Raw genomic sequence first — 13,896 nt, 5'->3', positions numbered from 1 at the left:
TATATCAATGAATTGGATGAAGGGACCGAGTGTAATGTAGCCAAGTTTGCTGATGATACAAAGATGGGTGGGAAAGCAAGTAGGGAGAAGGACAGAAATAATTTGCAAAGGGATATAGACAGACTAAGAGAGTGAGCAAAAATTTTGCAGATGGAGTGGAATGTGGGAAAATGTGAGGTTATAGAAACATAGAAACATAGAAAATAGGTGCAGGAGTAGGCCATTCGGCCCTTCGAGCCTGCATCGCCATTCAATGAGTTCATGGCTGAACATGCAACTTCAGTACCCCATTTCTGCTTTCTCGCCATACCCCTTGATCCCCCTAGTCATAAGGACTACATCTAACTCCTTTTTGAATATATTTAGTGAATTGGCCTCAATAACTTTCTGTTGTAGAGAATTCCACAGGTTCACCACTCTCTGGGTGAAGAAGTTTCTCCTCATCTTGGTCCAAAATGGCTTACCCCTTATCCTTATATTGTGACCCCTGGTTCTGGAATTTCCCCAACATCGGGAACATTCTTCCTGCATCTAACCTGTCTAAACCCATCAGAATTTTAAAGGTTTCTATGAGATCCCCTCTCATTCTTCTGAACTCCAGTGAATACAAGCCCAGTTGATCCAGTCTTTCCCGTCATCCTGGGAATCAGTCTGGTGAACCTTCGCTGCACTCCCTCAATAGCAAGAATATCCTTCCTCAAGTTAGGAGACCAAAACTGTACACAATTGTCCAGGTGTGGCGTCACTGAGGCCCTGTACAACTGTAGTAACACCTCCCTGCCCCTGTACTCAAATCCCCGCGCTATGAAGGCCAACATGCCATTTGCTTTCTTAACCGCCTGCTGTACCTGCATGCCAACCTTCAATGACTGATGTACCATGACACCCAGATCTCGTTGCACCTCCCCTTTTCCTAATCTGTCACCATTCAGATAATAGTCTGTCTCTCTGTTTTTACCCCCAAAGTGGATAACCTCACATTTATCCACATTATACTTCATCTGCCATGCATTTGCCCACTCACCTAACCTATCCAAGTCACTCTGCAGCCTCATAGCATCCTCCTCGCAGCTCACCCAACTTAGTGTCATCCGCAAATTTGGAGATACTACATTTAATCCCCTCGTCTAAATCATTAATGTACAATGTAAACAGCTGGGGCCCCAGCACAGAACCTTGCGATACCCTACTAGTCACTGCCTTCCATTCTGAAAAGTACCCATTTACTCCTACTCTTTGCTTCCTGTCGGCCAACCAGTTCTCAATCCATGTCAGTACACTACCCCCAATCCCATGTGCTTTAACTTTGCACATCAATCTCTTCTGTGGGACATTGTCGAAAGCCTTCTGAAAGTCCAAATGCACCACATCAACTGGTTCTCCCTTGTCCACTCTACTGGAAACATCCTCAAAAAATTCCAGAAGATTTGTCAAGCATGATTTCCCTTCCACAAATCCATGCTGACTTGGACCTATCATGTCACCTCTTTCCAAATGTGCTGCTATGACATCCTTAATAATTGATTCCATCATTTTACCCACTACCGATGTCAGGCTGACCGGTCTATAATTCCCTGCTTTCTCTCTCCCTCCTTTTTTTAAAAGTTGGGTTACGTTGGCTACTCTCCACTCCATAGGAACTGATCCAGAGTCAATGGAGTGTTGGAAAATGACTGTCAATGCATTCGCTATTTCCAAGGCCACCTCCTTAAGTACTCTGGGCTGCAGACCATCAGGCCCTGGGGATTTATCGTCCTTCAATCCCATCAATTTCCCCAACACAATTTCCCGACTAATAAGGATTTCCCTCAGTTCCTCCTTCTTACTAGACCCTCTGACCCCTTTTATATCCGGAAGGTTGTTTGTGTCCTCCTTAGTGAATACCGAACCAAAGTACTTGTTCAATTGGTCTGCCATTTCTTTGTTCCCCGTTATGACATCACCTGATTCTGGTTGCAGGGGACCTACGTTTGTCTTTACCAACCTTTTTCTCTTTACATATCTATAGAAGCTTTTGCAGTCCATTTTAATGTTCCCTGCAAGCTTCCTCTCATACTCTATTTTCCCTGCACCCTTTGTCCTCCTCTGCTGAGTTCTAAATTTCTCCCAGCCCCCGGGTTCGCTGCTATTTCTGGCCAATTTGTACGCCACTTCCTTGGCTTTAATACTATCCCCGATTTCCCTTGACAGCCACGGATGAACCACCTTCCCTTTTTGATTTTTACGCCAGACAGGGATGTACAGTTGTTGTAGTTCATCCATGCAGTCTCTAAATGTCTGCCATTGCCCATCCACTGTCAACCCCTTAAGTATCATTCGCCAATCTATCCTAGTCAATTCACGCCTCATATCTTCAAAGTTACCCTTCTTTAAGTTCTGGACCATAGTCTCTGAATTAACTGTTTCATTCTCCATCCTAATATAGAATTCCACCATATTATGGTCACTCTTCCCCAAGGGGCCTTGCATAACGAGATTGCTAATTAATCCTCTCTCATTACACAACACCCAGTCTAAGATGGCCTCCCCCCTAGTTGGTTCCTCGACATATTGGTCTAGAAAACTATCGCTTATGCACTCCAGGAAATCATCCTCCACCGTATTGCTTCCAGTTTGGTTAGCCCAATCTATATGCATATTAAAGTCACCCATGATAACTGCTGCACCTTTATTGCATGCACCCCTAATTTCCTGTTTGATGCCCTCCCCAACATCACTGCTACTGTTTGGAGGTCTGTACACAACTCCCACTAACGTTTTTTGCCCTTTGGTGTTCTGCAGCTCTACCCATATAGATTCCAAATCATCCAAGCTAATGTCCTTCCTAACTATTGCATTAATCTCCTCTTTAACCAGCAATGCTATCCCACCTCCTTTTCCTTTTATTCTATCCTTCCTGAATGTTGAATACCCCTGGATGTTGAGTTCCCAGCCCTGATCATCCTGGAGCCACGTCTCTGTAATCCCAATCACATCATATCTGTTAACATCTATTTGCACAGTTAATTCATCCACCTTATTGCGGATACTCCTTGCATTAAGACACAAAGCCTTCAGGCTTGTTTTTTTAACACCCTTTGTCCTTTTAGAATTATGATGTAGTGTGGCCCTTCTTGTTTCTTGCCTTTGTTTACTCGGCCTTCCACTATTGCTTTTTACCTTTCTACCTTCTGTTTCTGACTCCATATTACTTCGCCCTGTCTGGCTGCATAGGTTCCCATCGCCCTGCCATATTAGTTTAAACACTCCCGAACTGCATTAGCAAATGTTACCCCTAGGACATCAGTTCTAGTCCTGCCCAAGTGCAGACCGTCCCTTTTCTACAGGTCCCACAGAACTGCTTCCAATGTCCCAGGAATTTGAATCCCTCCCTCTTGCACCACTGCTCAAGCCATCCATCCTGCTCCCTCTCCTCTGATTAGCACGTGGCACTGGTAGCAATCCAGAGATTACTACCTTTGAGGTCCTACTTTTTAATTTAACTCCTAGCTCCCTAAATTCAGCTTGGAGGACCTCTTCCCGCGTCTTATCTATATCGTTGGTACCTACATGTACCACAACAACTGGCTGTTCACCCTCCCTCTCCAGAATGCTCTGCAGCCACTCCGAGACATCCTTGACCCTTGCACCAGGGAGGCAACATACCATCCTGGAGTCTTGGTTGCAGCCGCAGAAACTCGTATCTATTCCCCTTACAATAGAGTCCCCTATCACTATAGCTCTCCCATTCTTTTTCCTGCCCTTCTGTGCAGCAGAGCCACCCACGGTGCCATGAACCTGGCTGCTGGTGCCTTCCCCTGGTAAGTCATCTCCCCCAACAGTATCCAAAACGGTATATCTGTTTTGGAGGGAGATGACCGCAGGGGACTCCTGCACTACCTTCCTGCTCTTGCCTTGTCTTTTGGTCACCCATTCACTATCTGTCCTAACCCTTACCTGTGGTGCGACCAACTCACTTAATGTGCTATCCACGACATTCTCAGCATCGTGCATGCTCCATTTGGTAGGAAAAATGAAACAATAAATTGTTATCTAAATGGAGAGAGATTAAAAAATGCTGTGGTACAGAGAGATCTGGGGGATCCTTGTATGTGAAAAACAATGTTAGTATGCAGATACAGCAAGTATTCGAGGAGGCAAATAGAATGGTGGCCTTTATTGCAAGGGGGATGGAGTATAAAAGCAGAGAAGTCCAGCTACAACTGTACAGGATATTGGTGAGCCCACAACTGGAGTACTGCGTACAGCTTTGGTCTCCTTATTTAAGAAGAGATATATTTGCATTGGAGGCAGTTCAGAGGAGGTTGATTCCTGAGATGAAGGGATAGACTTAAGAAAAAATGGTTGAGTAGGTTGGGCCTATACTCATTGGCGTTTTTAAGAATGAGAGGTGTTCTTATTGCAACAGACAAGATGTTTACTGGTCTCGACAAGCTGGATGGAGAGAGTATGTTTCCCCCTCATGGGGGAATCTAGAACTAGGGGGCATAGTTTCTGAATAAGTGATCGCCCATTTAAAACTGAGATGAGAGGAATTTCTTCTCTTAGAGGGTTGTAAATCTAGGGCGTTCTCTGCCCCAGAGAGCTGTAGAAGCTGGGTCATTGAATATATTTAAGTTGGAGATCGATACATTTTTGAGCGACAATGGAGTGATATGGGGAGCGGGGAGGGAAGTGGAGTTGAGACCAAGATAAGATCAGGCATGATCTTATTGAATGGCGGAGCAGGCTCGAGGGACCATATGACTGACACCTGCTCTTATTTCTTATGTTCTTATTACTTCATCATTAAGGAGGGATAAGTGTAATATAGAGCTCCACCTGGTGGACTACTGTGGTAATGCAACTCCTGATGTAGAACAATAAAAGGGTCATGTGACAAGTCACATGATGCCAGCTTCCAGCAAGAGCCATCTTCTGTAATGCGTGTTTTAGTGATGTCATAAAGAACATATCGCAGTTTAAGCCTGTAAAATTTATATTGTTTCTCTACACTTTACAGAGATCGGACTTGTGAGACAAAAACAACACACATACAGGATATTTCTTTTCTCACCCGTATCCAGGAGTTATTTTTACTGAGAATAGTCGAAAGAAATACAAGCAATCACAATAGCATCAAATGCACAATAATTTCTAATTATTAACCCGCACTGACCAATCCCATTAAAGTTGTTAACAGTTAAACATTGCTTATATCCTAAGTGATTACAATGCAAAGACACTCACACATGAGCTAACTCCAGCCTTGGTCAGCGATTGGAAATTAACTCCCTGATTCTCTCGGTAACTGACCAGGTCACCACGCACATTGACTGCAGCGCTGACCTCACGTGTTACAGCCATGCTTTACTAGTTTTCTGGATGTCTGCCCACCGTGTACTTAATTGTCTAGGTCTAAAACAAAGGGATAGTCCTTCACCATGGATAGGTTTCTTATTCTCTTCTCTTCACAATTCCAAGACAATGCCTGTGAGAGCTGTCTCTTTGCAGCTGAGATGTTAAAACACATGAGAAAAGCTTTTGAATTCGCAAAGCTTTTTGGGTCAATAAATATTGGTCAACCCATGTTTTCAGCCATCTTGGAGCGGTTTGCAAGCACAGTTATTAGCAGAAAATGAAACAAAAAAGTATTTTAGTCTTACAGAGGCTAATGTTTAGCAGCACTGAAGCTCTGGCTGATACATTAAGCACTTTTTGAATGCAATGAGGGTTTCTGCCTCTGCCACCCTTTAAGGCGGTGAATTCCAGATCCCCACCAACCTCTGGGTGATGAAATTTCCGCACAAATCCCGTCTAATTCTACATAAGAACATAATAACATAAGAAATAGGAGAAGGAACAGGCCAATGACTTTAAATCTATGCCCCCTGTTTGTTAACCCAGCGGCAGTTGGCAAGAGGTGGGAGCAGCGTCCCTGAAGTCCTGCCAGGTGAAGATGTAGAGGACGGGGTTGATGCAGATGTTGAAGTAGGTCAGGATGTAGCTGAGCTGGAAGACCACACTGAGCACCAGGGGGAATAGCTCGCCATGTGGGAGGAGCAGATCGAGCATAGAACAGATGTGGTAGGGCATCCAGCACAGGAGGAAGGCCAGGATGATGGCGGCGATGAACTTGAAGGGCTTGACACCGCTGGGCGCCAAGTGGCCCCACCTCAGCCGCAACACGATGATGCTGTAGCTGGTGGTGATGACCAGGAATGGCAGGAGGAACCCGAGGAGGAAGCCGGCGAGGCTCACCGCTCGGTACCGGGCATCGTGCAGGCTCAGCGGCCACTCCTTCATCACCTGGTCGTCCTCGTCTCCGTAATCCATCGTGGTCTGAGCCGGCCACTCGCCCTCCAGCAGGTAGTCAGTGTAGCAGCCCCTCCTGTTGCCCAGGGATACCAATTGTCGGAAGGTGAAGGTCGGCGCGCTTAAGGCGGCAGCTGCCACCCACACCCCCAGGCTGAGCAGGGCAGCCAGCCGTGGGCCGCGGTGGTTCCGCGACCAGACGGGCAGCACCACCGAGATGCAGCGGTCCACGCTGATGGCGGCCAGCGTAAAGATGCTGGCGTACAGACAGAGCATCAACGCCCCATAGTTAAGCTTGCAGAGCAGCAAGCCAAAGGGCCAGTGGGAATCCAGGGCGAGTTCGGTGATGGGGAGCAGAAGCAGCAGAGAGAAGGTGAAGTCGGCCACAGCGAGGCTCAGCAACCACATGGTGTTGGCCGTTCTCTTCAGCTTGAGACCAGCCCGTTGCCCGACACTCCCAGGACACAGGTGACGATGTAGATCACCATGGTGAAGACGTGCATCCCTCGCAAGAAGCTGAAGTAGCCCATAGTCGCCGGGACGTCATGCGGGATCTCGCTGGAGTTGTTCTGCTGAAGATCCTCGGGCTCCATTTCAGATGTCCCACCTGAAGAGATGGAGAGAGAGAGCGCGAGAGAGAGTGAGAGAGAGAGCAGGAGAGAGAGACAGATTCAGAGCGAGTGAGAGAGAGAGAGAGCGAGAGAGAGTGAGAGATAGAGAGAGAGAAAGAGAGGGAGTGGGAGAGAGAGAGTAAGTGCCGGAGGGAGAGAGAGAGGGAGAGAGAAAGATAGGGAATGACAGAGAACAGACACAGAGAGAGAGAGTGAGAAATACAGTGAGAGAGTGAGAGGGAGCATGAGAGAGAGGAAGGCAATGAGACAGACAGAGAGAGTGAGGGAGAGAGAGTGAGGGAGAGAGTGTGAGAGAGAGGGAGCGAGTGAGGGGCTGAGAGAGAGACACAGAGAGAGAGAGAGAGAGAGAGCAAGAGTGAGAGAGACGGAGCGCGTGAGCGAGTGAAAGACAGAGAGGGAGAAAGAGACACAGGGAGAGAGAGTAAGAGAGGGAGGGAGAGAAACAGAGTGAGAGAGAAAGAGAGGGAGAGAGTGAGAGGGAGCGAGAGAGAGGGAACGAGAGAGACAGAGAGAGGGAGGAAGGGAGAGAGTGAAAATGAGGGAGCGGGGGAGAGACAGAGAGAGAGAGAGACAGAGAGAGAGCGAGAGGGGGAACGGGAGAGGGGGCGAAAGAGAGGCAGAGAGCGTTAAAAAAACAAAGAGAAAGTGAGGGAGTGAGCGAGACACCGAGAGATAGAGAGAGAGAGAAAGAGAGAGAGGGAAGAGACCATCAGTGTTGACCCTAGTATTGCAATCATGGAGATTGACACTCTATTTCCACCTCCGTAACATCACCGCCTGCTCCCCTGCCTCAGCTCATCTGCTGCTGAAACCCTCCTCTGCACTTTTGTTACCTCCAGACATGTCTATTCCAATCCTCTCCTGGCCGGCATTCCTAAATGTGAGCTCATCCTAAACTCCCATCTTTTAACTCACACCGAGTCCCGTTCACCCAACACCCTCCCCATTGCACGCTCGCCTACATTGGCTCTCATTCCGGCAATGTCTAGATTTTAAAATTCTCATCTTTGTTTTCAAATTCCTCATGGCCTCCTCGCCCCCTCCCTCGCTATATCTTGTAAACACCTCCAGCCCACAGTACGGCGCTCCCTCAGTACTGACCACCGGAAAGTGCCGCTCTCCCTCAGTACTGCCCCTCCGACAGTGCAGCGTTCCTTCAGTCCTGCCCCTCCGACAGTGCCGCTCTCCCTGAATATTGCCCCTCCGACAGTGCGGCATTCCCTCAGTACTGCCCCTCCGACAGTGCAACCCTTTTTCAGTAAAGCCCCACCTACAGTTTAATACTTTTCCAATGGGTTTCAAACACCATGACTTAAAAGAACACTAACATTTTCCAATTCATTAAACTTCATTAAAAAGATTTTAAAAACTATAAATTCCTAATTCAACACTACGGAGTACAGGTTCGGACGTATCAACGAAACTGCAAATTCTCTACCTTACCGATTTTAAATTCAACTTTGCAATATGTATGCCCCAAGTTATACAGTTACATATGATTAAAACAATTAATTACTTCACAATATCTATGCCTCTAAGTTAACTGGTAACTCACAATCTTTCTGGCAATAACTGTGCCCAAACTGGCTTACGTATAATCCTGTAGGTGATCCGTCCGACTGGATTAAAACTTCCGAGATTTCGGCAGGCCAGACTCTATCCACTGCCGTCGGTGTTCATCCCTAAACCCTTCCCTATCTCTGTAACCTACTCCAGCCTCTACCCCTCTCCCTATGTCTGGAACTTCCTCCAGCCCCTACACCCTCCCTATCTCTGTAACCTCCTCCAACCTTTACACCCCTCCCTATCTCTGTAAACTCCTCTAGCCCATACACCACTCCCTATCTCGGTAACCTCCTCCAGCCCCTACACCCATCCCTATCTCTGTAACCTCCTCCAGCCCCTACACCCCTCCCTCTCTCTGTAACCTCCTCCAATCCCTACACCCCTCCCTATCTCTGTAACCTCTTCTAGAACCTACACCACTCCCTATCTCTGTAACCTCCTCCAGCCACAACACTCCTCCTTATTCTGTATCCTCCTCTAACCCAGACAACCCTCTAAGATCTCTGCGCTCCACCGTTCACAGTCGGAGATTTCTGCCTTCAGATATTTCATTCCACTCCTGTACTGACAAACCCATTCTCTGAAGATGACCCATGACATGATTGCGGAGCTGATGGCGTCAGATCCTGTCGCGGCTTTGTACAAACAGCAACATGGCAGATATTGATCGATCAGATTGGAGGCTGCAGTTTATCAGCACAGAATCTTTATCTGATACAACTGGCGCGATGTCAACTATCACTCCAATCCCACACTGACTCCATCCTTCATAGAATCGTAGAATCACAGAAATGTATCACACAGAATTAGGCCATTCGGCCCATCGTATCCCACTGTGCCGACTGACAAGAAGTTACCTAGCCTAATCCCACTCTCCAGCTCTCGGTCCGTAGCCCTGTACTTACAGCACTTCAAGTGCACATCCAAGTACTTTCTAAATGTGGTAAGGCTTTTGCTTCTACCACCCTTTGAGGCAGTGAGTTCCAGACCCGCACCACCCTCTGGGTGAAAATAGTTCTCCTCAACTCCCCTCTAACCCTTCTGCCATTGTCAGCTGTGGCTCAGTGGACAGCACTGTCGCCTCTGAGACAGAAGGTTCTTGTTTCAAGTTCCACTCCAGCGACTTCAGCACAAAAATCTAAGCTGATATTCCAGTTCAGTGTAGTGCTGAGGAAGGTCTCATCCAAAAGACGGCACCTCCGACAGTGCGGTACTTCCTCAGTACTGCCCCTCTGGGCACTACCTTAGTACTGCCCCTCCGACAGTGCGGCGCTCCCTCAGTACTGCCCCTCTGACAGTGCGGCGCTCCCTCAGTATTGCCCTTCCAACAGTGCAGTGCTTCCTTAGTACTGCCCCTCAGACAGTGCGGCACTACCTCAGTACTGCCCCTCCGAAAGTGTGACTCTCCCTCACTACTGCTCCTGCGACAGTGCGGCGCTCTCTCAGTACTGCCTCTACGATGGTGCGACTCTCCTTCACTACTGCTCCTCCGACAGTGCGGCGCTCGCTCAGTACTGCCCTCCGAATGTGCGGCACTCCCTCAGTACTGCCCCTTCGGCAGTGTGGCGCTCCCTCAGTATTGCCATTCCAACAGTGCGGCGCTCCCTCAGTACTGCCCCTCCGACAGTGTGGCGCTGCCTCAGTACTACCCCTCCGACAGTGTGGCACTCCCTCAGTACTGCCCATCCAACAGTGCAGCGCTCCCTCAGTACTGCCTCTCCGACATTGCGGCGCTCCCTCAGTACTGCCCCTCCAACAGTGCAGCACTCCCTCAGTACTGCCCCTCCAACAGTGCAGCGCTCCCTCAGTACCGCCCCTCCAACAGTGCAGCGCTCCCTCAGTACTGCCTCTCCGACATTGTGGCGCTCCCTCAGTACTGCCCCTCCAACAGTGCAGCACTCCCTCAGTACTGCCCCTCCAACAGTGCAGCGCTCCCTCAGTACTGCCCCTCCGACAGTGCAGCGCTCCCTCAGTACTGCCCCTCCGACAGTGCAGCGCTCCCTCAGTACTGCCGCTCTGACAGTGTGGCGCTCCCTCAATATCTGATAGATCTGGCGTGATGTCAGCTATCTATCCAATCCGACACTGACTCCATCGTTCCACATTCTCACCCCTCTCTGGATAAAGATGTTTCTCCTGAATTCCTGATTGGATTTATTAGGTGCCTATTTTATATCGATGGCCCCTAGTTCTGGTCTCGACCCACAAGTGGAAACATCTTGTCTACGAATACCATAAGAACATAAGACAAGAACATTCAGCCCCTCGAGCCTGCTCCGCTATTCAACAAGATCATGGCTGATCTTCTCCCTGAACTGCACTTTCCCGCCCGATCCACAAATCCCTCACTTCCTCTAGAATCCAAACATTGATCGATCTCAGCATTGAATATACCCAATGACTGAGTCTCCACAGCCCTCTGAGGCAGAGAATTCCACACATTCACCACACTCTGGTTGTAGATATTCCTCCTGATCTCAGTCCTAAATGGCCAACCCCTTATCCGGTTGATTCCTGACATGACAGGGTTGAATTATGAAGAAAGGTTGAGCAGGTCGGGCCTATACACATTGGAGTTTCGAACAATGACAGGTGATATTATCGAAACATATACGATAATGAGGGGGTGACAGGGTAGACGCAGAAAGGATGTTTCCCCTCGTGGGGGAAACTAGAACTGGGGGGGTATAATCTCTGAATAAGGGATCGCCCATTTAAAACTGAGATGAGGAGGAATTTCTTCTCTGAGGGGTATAATTCTGTGAAATTCTCTACCCCAGAGAGCTGTGGAGGCTGGGTCATTTAAGGAGGAGACAGACAGATTATTGAATGATAAGGGAGTGAAGGGTAATGGGGAGCGGGCGGGGAAGTGGAGTTCAGGCCAAGATCAGATTAGCCATGATCTTATTGAATGGTGGAGCAAGTGCGAAGGGCCAAATGGCCGATTCCTGCTCCTATTTCTTCTGTACTTATGTTCTTATTACTTCTTCATTAAGGATGGAGAAGTGTAATATGGAGTTCCGCCTGGTGGACTACTGCGGTAATGCAACTTCTGATTTATAACAATAAAAGGGTCATGTGACAAGTCACATGATACCAGTTTCCAACAAGAGCCATCTTGTGTAATGCGTGTGTTCGTGATGTCAGAAAGAATATATCGTGGTTTTAGCCTGTAAAATGTATGTCTTTACTTTCCACTTTGCTGGGTTCGGACTGATGTGACAACAACAACACAGATACAGGATGTTTATTTTATCACCCCAATTTTACTTCGAATAATCAAAAGAAATACAAGCAATCACAATAGGATCAAATGCATAATCATTTGTAATTATTAACCCACACCAAGCAATCCCATTAAAGTACTTAACAGTTAAACATTGCTTATATTCTAAGTGACTACAATGCAAAGACTCTCAGAGATGAGTTAACTCCAGCCTTGTTCAACGATTGGAAATTAACCCCTTGATTGTCTTGGTAATTGACCAGGTCACCACCCACACTGACTGCAGCACTGATCTCGCGTGTTACAGCCATCCTTTACTAGTTTTCTGGATGTCTGTCCACCGTGTACGTAAACGTCTGGGTCTAAAACAAAGGGATAATCTTTTACCATGAATAGGTCTTTCATTCTCTCCTCTTCACAGTTCCCAGAAAATGCCTGTGAGAACTGTATATTTGCAGCTGTGAGATGTTAAAACACACGAGAACATTTTTGGATTCGCAAAGCCTTTTGGGTCACTAAAAATTGGGCAACCCATGTTTTCAGCCATCTTGGAGCAGTTTGCAAGCACAGCTATTAGCAGAAAATGAGCCCAAAAATGCTGTAGTCTTACAGAGACTGCAGTTTAGCATCATTGAATCTTTGGCTGCTACATACAAGTACTTTTTAAATGTGGTGAGAGTTTCTGCCTCTACCACCCTTTCAAGCAGCGAGTTTCAGATCCCAGGCATCATCTGGGTGAAGACATTTCCCCTCAATTCTGCTTTAATCCTCCCCTTCAATTACTTTAGATATATGCCCCCCGATTGTTAGCCCGCTGAAGTGATTTCTTGAATATGTCCCTGAAGTCCTGCCACATGAAGATGTAGAGGACGGGGTTGATGCAGCTGTTGAAGAAAGCCAGGCTATAGCCGAGCGGAATGCCCACAATCAGCAGCAGGGGCCATGGCTCCTCGTGCGTGTGCAGTCGGAGGATAGAACAGATGTTGTAGGGCGCCCAGCACAGGAGGAAGGCCAGGATGATGGCGGCCATGACCCTGAAGGGCTTGCCGCCGCTGGGCACCAAGCGGCCCCACCTCAGCCGCAGCCCGATGATGGTGTAGCTGACGGCGATGATCAGCACCGGTATGATGAACCCAAGGAGGAAGCGTGTGAAGGTGAGCGCTCGGTCCCGGATGTAAATCAGGCTCATCGCACGCTCTATCACCGCCAGGGAATTGTTGCTTTTGTAAACCGCCTCGAACACAGCTATCCACTCGCCCTCCAGCAGGTACTCGCTGGAGCACTGCGACCAGTTGCCCTGGGATTCAAATTGTTGGAAGACGAATGCTGGCGTGCTCCCGATGGTGGCTGCCACCCACACCCCCAGGCTGAGCAGGGCAGCTGGCCTCGGGCCGCGATGCTTCTGAGACCAGATGGGCAGCACCACCGAGACGCAGCGGTCCACACTGATGGCAGCCAGCGTCAAGACACTGGCGTCCAGGCAGATCACCTCCACACCGAAGTAGAGCATGCAGAGCAGCCAGCCGAAGTGCCACTCTAAGTCCAGGGCGATGTAGGCGATGCCGAGCGGGAGCAGCAGAGTGAAGGTGAAGTCGGCCACGGCGAGGCTCAGCAACCAGACAGTGTTGGCCGTTCTCTTCAGCTTGAAGCCGATGGCCCAGATGACCAGCCCGTTGCCCAACACGCCCAGGACGCAGGTGACACCGTAGATCACCATGCTGTAGACACTCATCACCCACCAGATGCTGGTGTAGTAGTCTAAGTTCTCCAGGATCCCGTGCAGGACCTCGCTGGAGTTGGTCAGCTGACCATCCTCGGGCTCCATTTCAGATGTCCCACCTGAAGAGATGCAACAAGGCGAGAGAACACACATGAAATGGTTGGACACTGAGAAGTGTGGAGGAACAAAGGGACCTCAGAGTGCAGGGCCACAGATCCCTGAAGGTAGCAGGCCAAATAGATAAGGTGGTTAAGAAGGCATATGGGATATCTGAAGTCAGCTGGATTAAGGGCAAACATTGTATTGTTGTAAAGAATATGCAACCTGGAGATTTGACAGAATACTTCAATACACCCAAAAAGTCTCAGGGAAAAGAAGAAGCAGCCACCTAGAGTAATGTCTCTGAGTTTATAACAAAAGACATTAAAGCGGGAAGTGTAAGGTTACACAGTTTCACG

At 48.4% G+C, this 13,896-nt stretch overlaps 2 protein-coding genes across 2 annotated transcripts; both read right to left on the bottom strand.

Moving 5' to 3' along the window:
• Positions 1–5,877: 5,877 nt before the first annotated feature.
• On the bottom strand, positions 5,878–6,702 carry LOC139240345 (chemerin-like receptor 1). Its single transcript, XM_070868815.1, has one exon. The coding sequence runs from the start codon at positions 6,700–6,702 to the stop codon at positions 5,878–5,880; it is 825 nt and encodes a 274-aa protein (XP_070724916.1).
• Positions 6,703–12,502: 5,800 nt separating this feature from the next.
• Positions 12,503–13,543, bottom strand: LOC139240344 (chemerin-like receptor 1). Its single transcript, XM_070868814.1, has one exon. It carries the CDS (start codon positions 13,541–13,543, stop codon positions 12,503–12,505), a length of 1,041 nt encoding a protein of 346 aa, XP_070724915.1.
• Positions 13,544–13,896: the final 353 nt, after the last annotated feature.

Source organism: Pristiophorus japonicus, chromosome 31 (genome assembly GCF_044704955.1).
Source record: "Pristiophorus japonicus isolate sPriJap1 chromosome 31, sPriJap1.hap1, whole genome shotgun sequence".
Lineage (NCBI taxonomy): Eukaryota > Metazoa > Chordata > Chondrichthyes > Pristiophoridae > Pristiophorus > Pristiophorus japonicus.
This window is presented reverse-complemented; position numbering and strand designations above follow the sequence as displayed.

Bases quoted from the DNA above. Each gene is read 5' to 3' on its own strand.
- LOC139240345 (XM_070868815.1), bottom strand. From the start codon at position 6,702: ATGTGGTTGCTGAGCCTCGCTGTGGCCGACTTCACCTTCTCTCTGCTG.
- LOC139240344 (XM_070868814.1), bottom strand. From the start codon at position 13,543: ATGGAGCCCGAGGATGGTCAGCTGACCAACTCCAGCGAGGTCCTGCAC.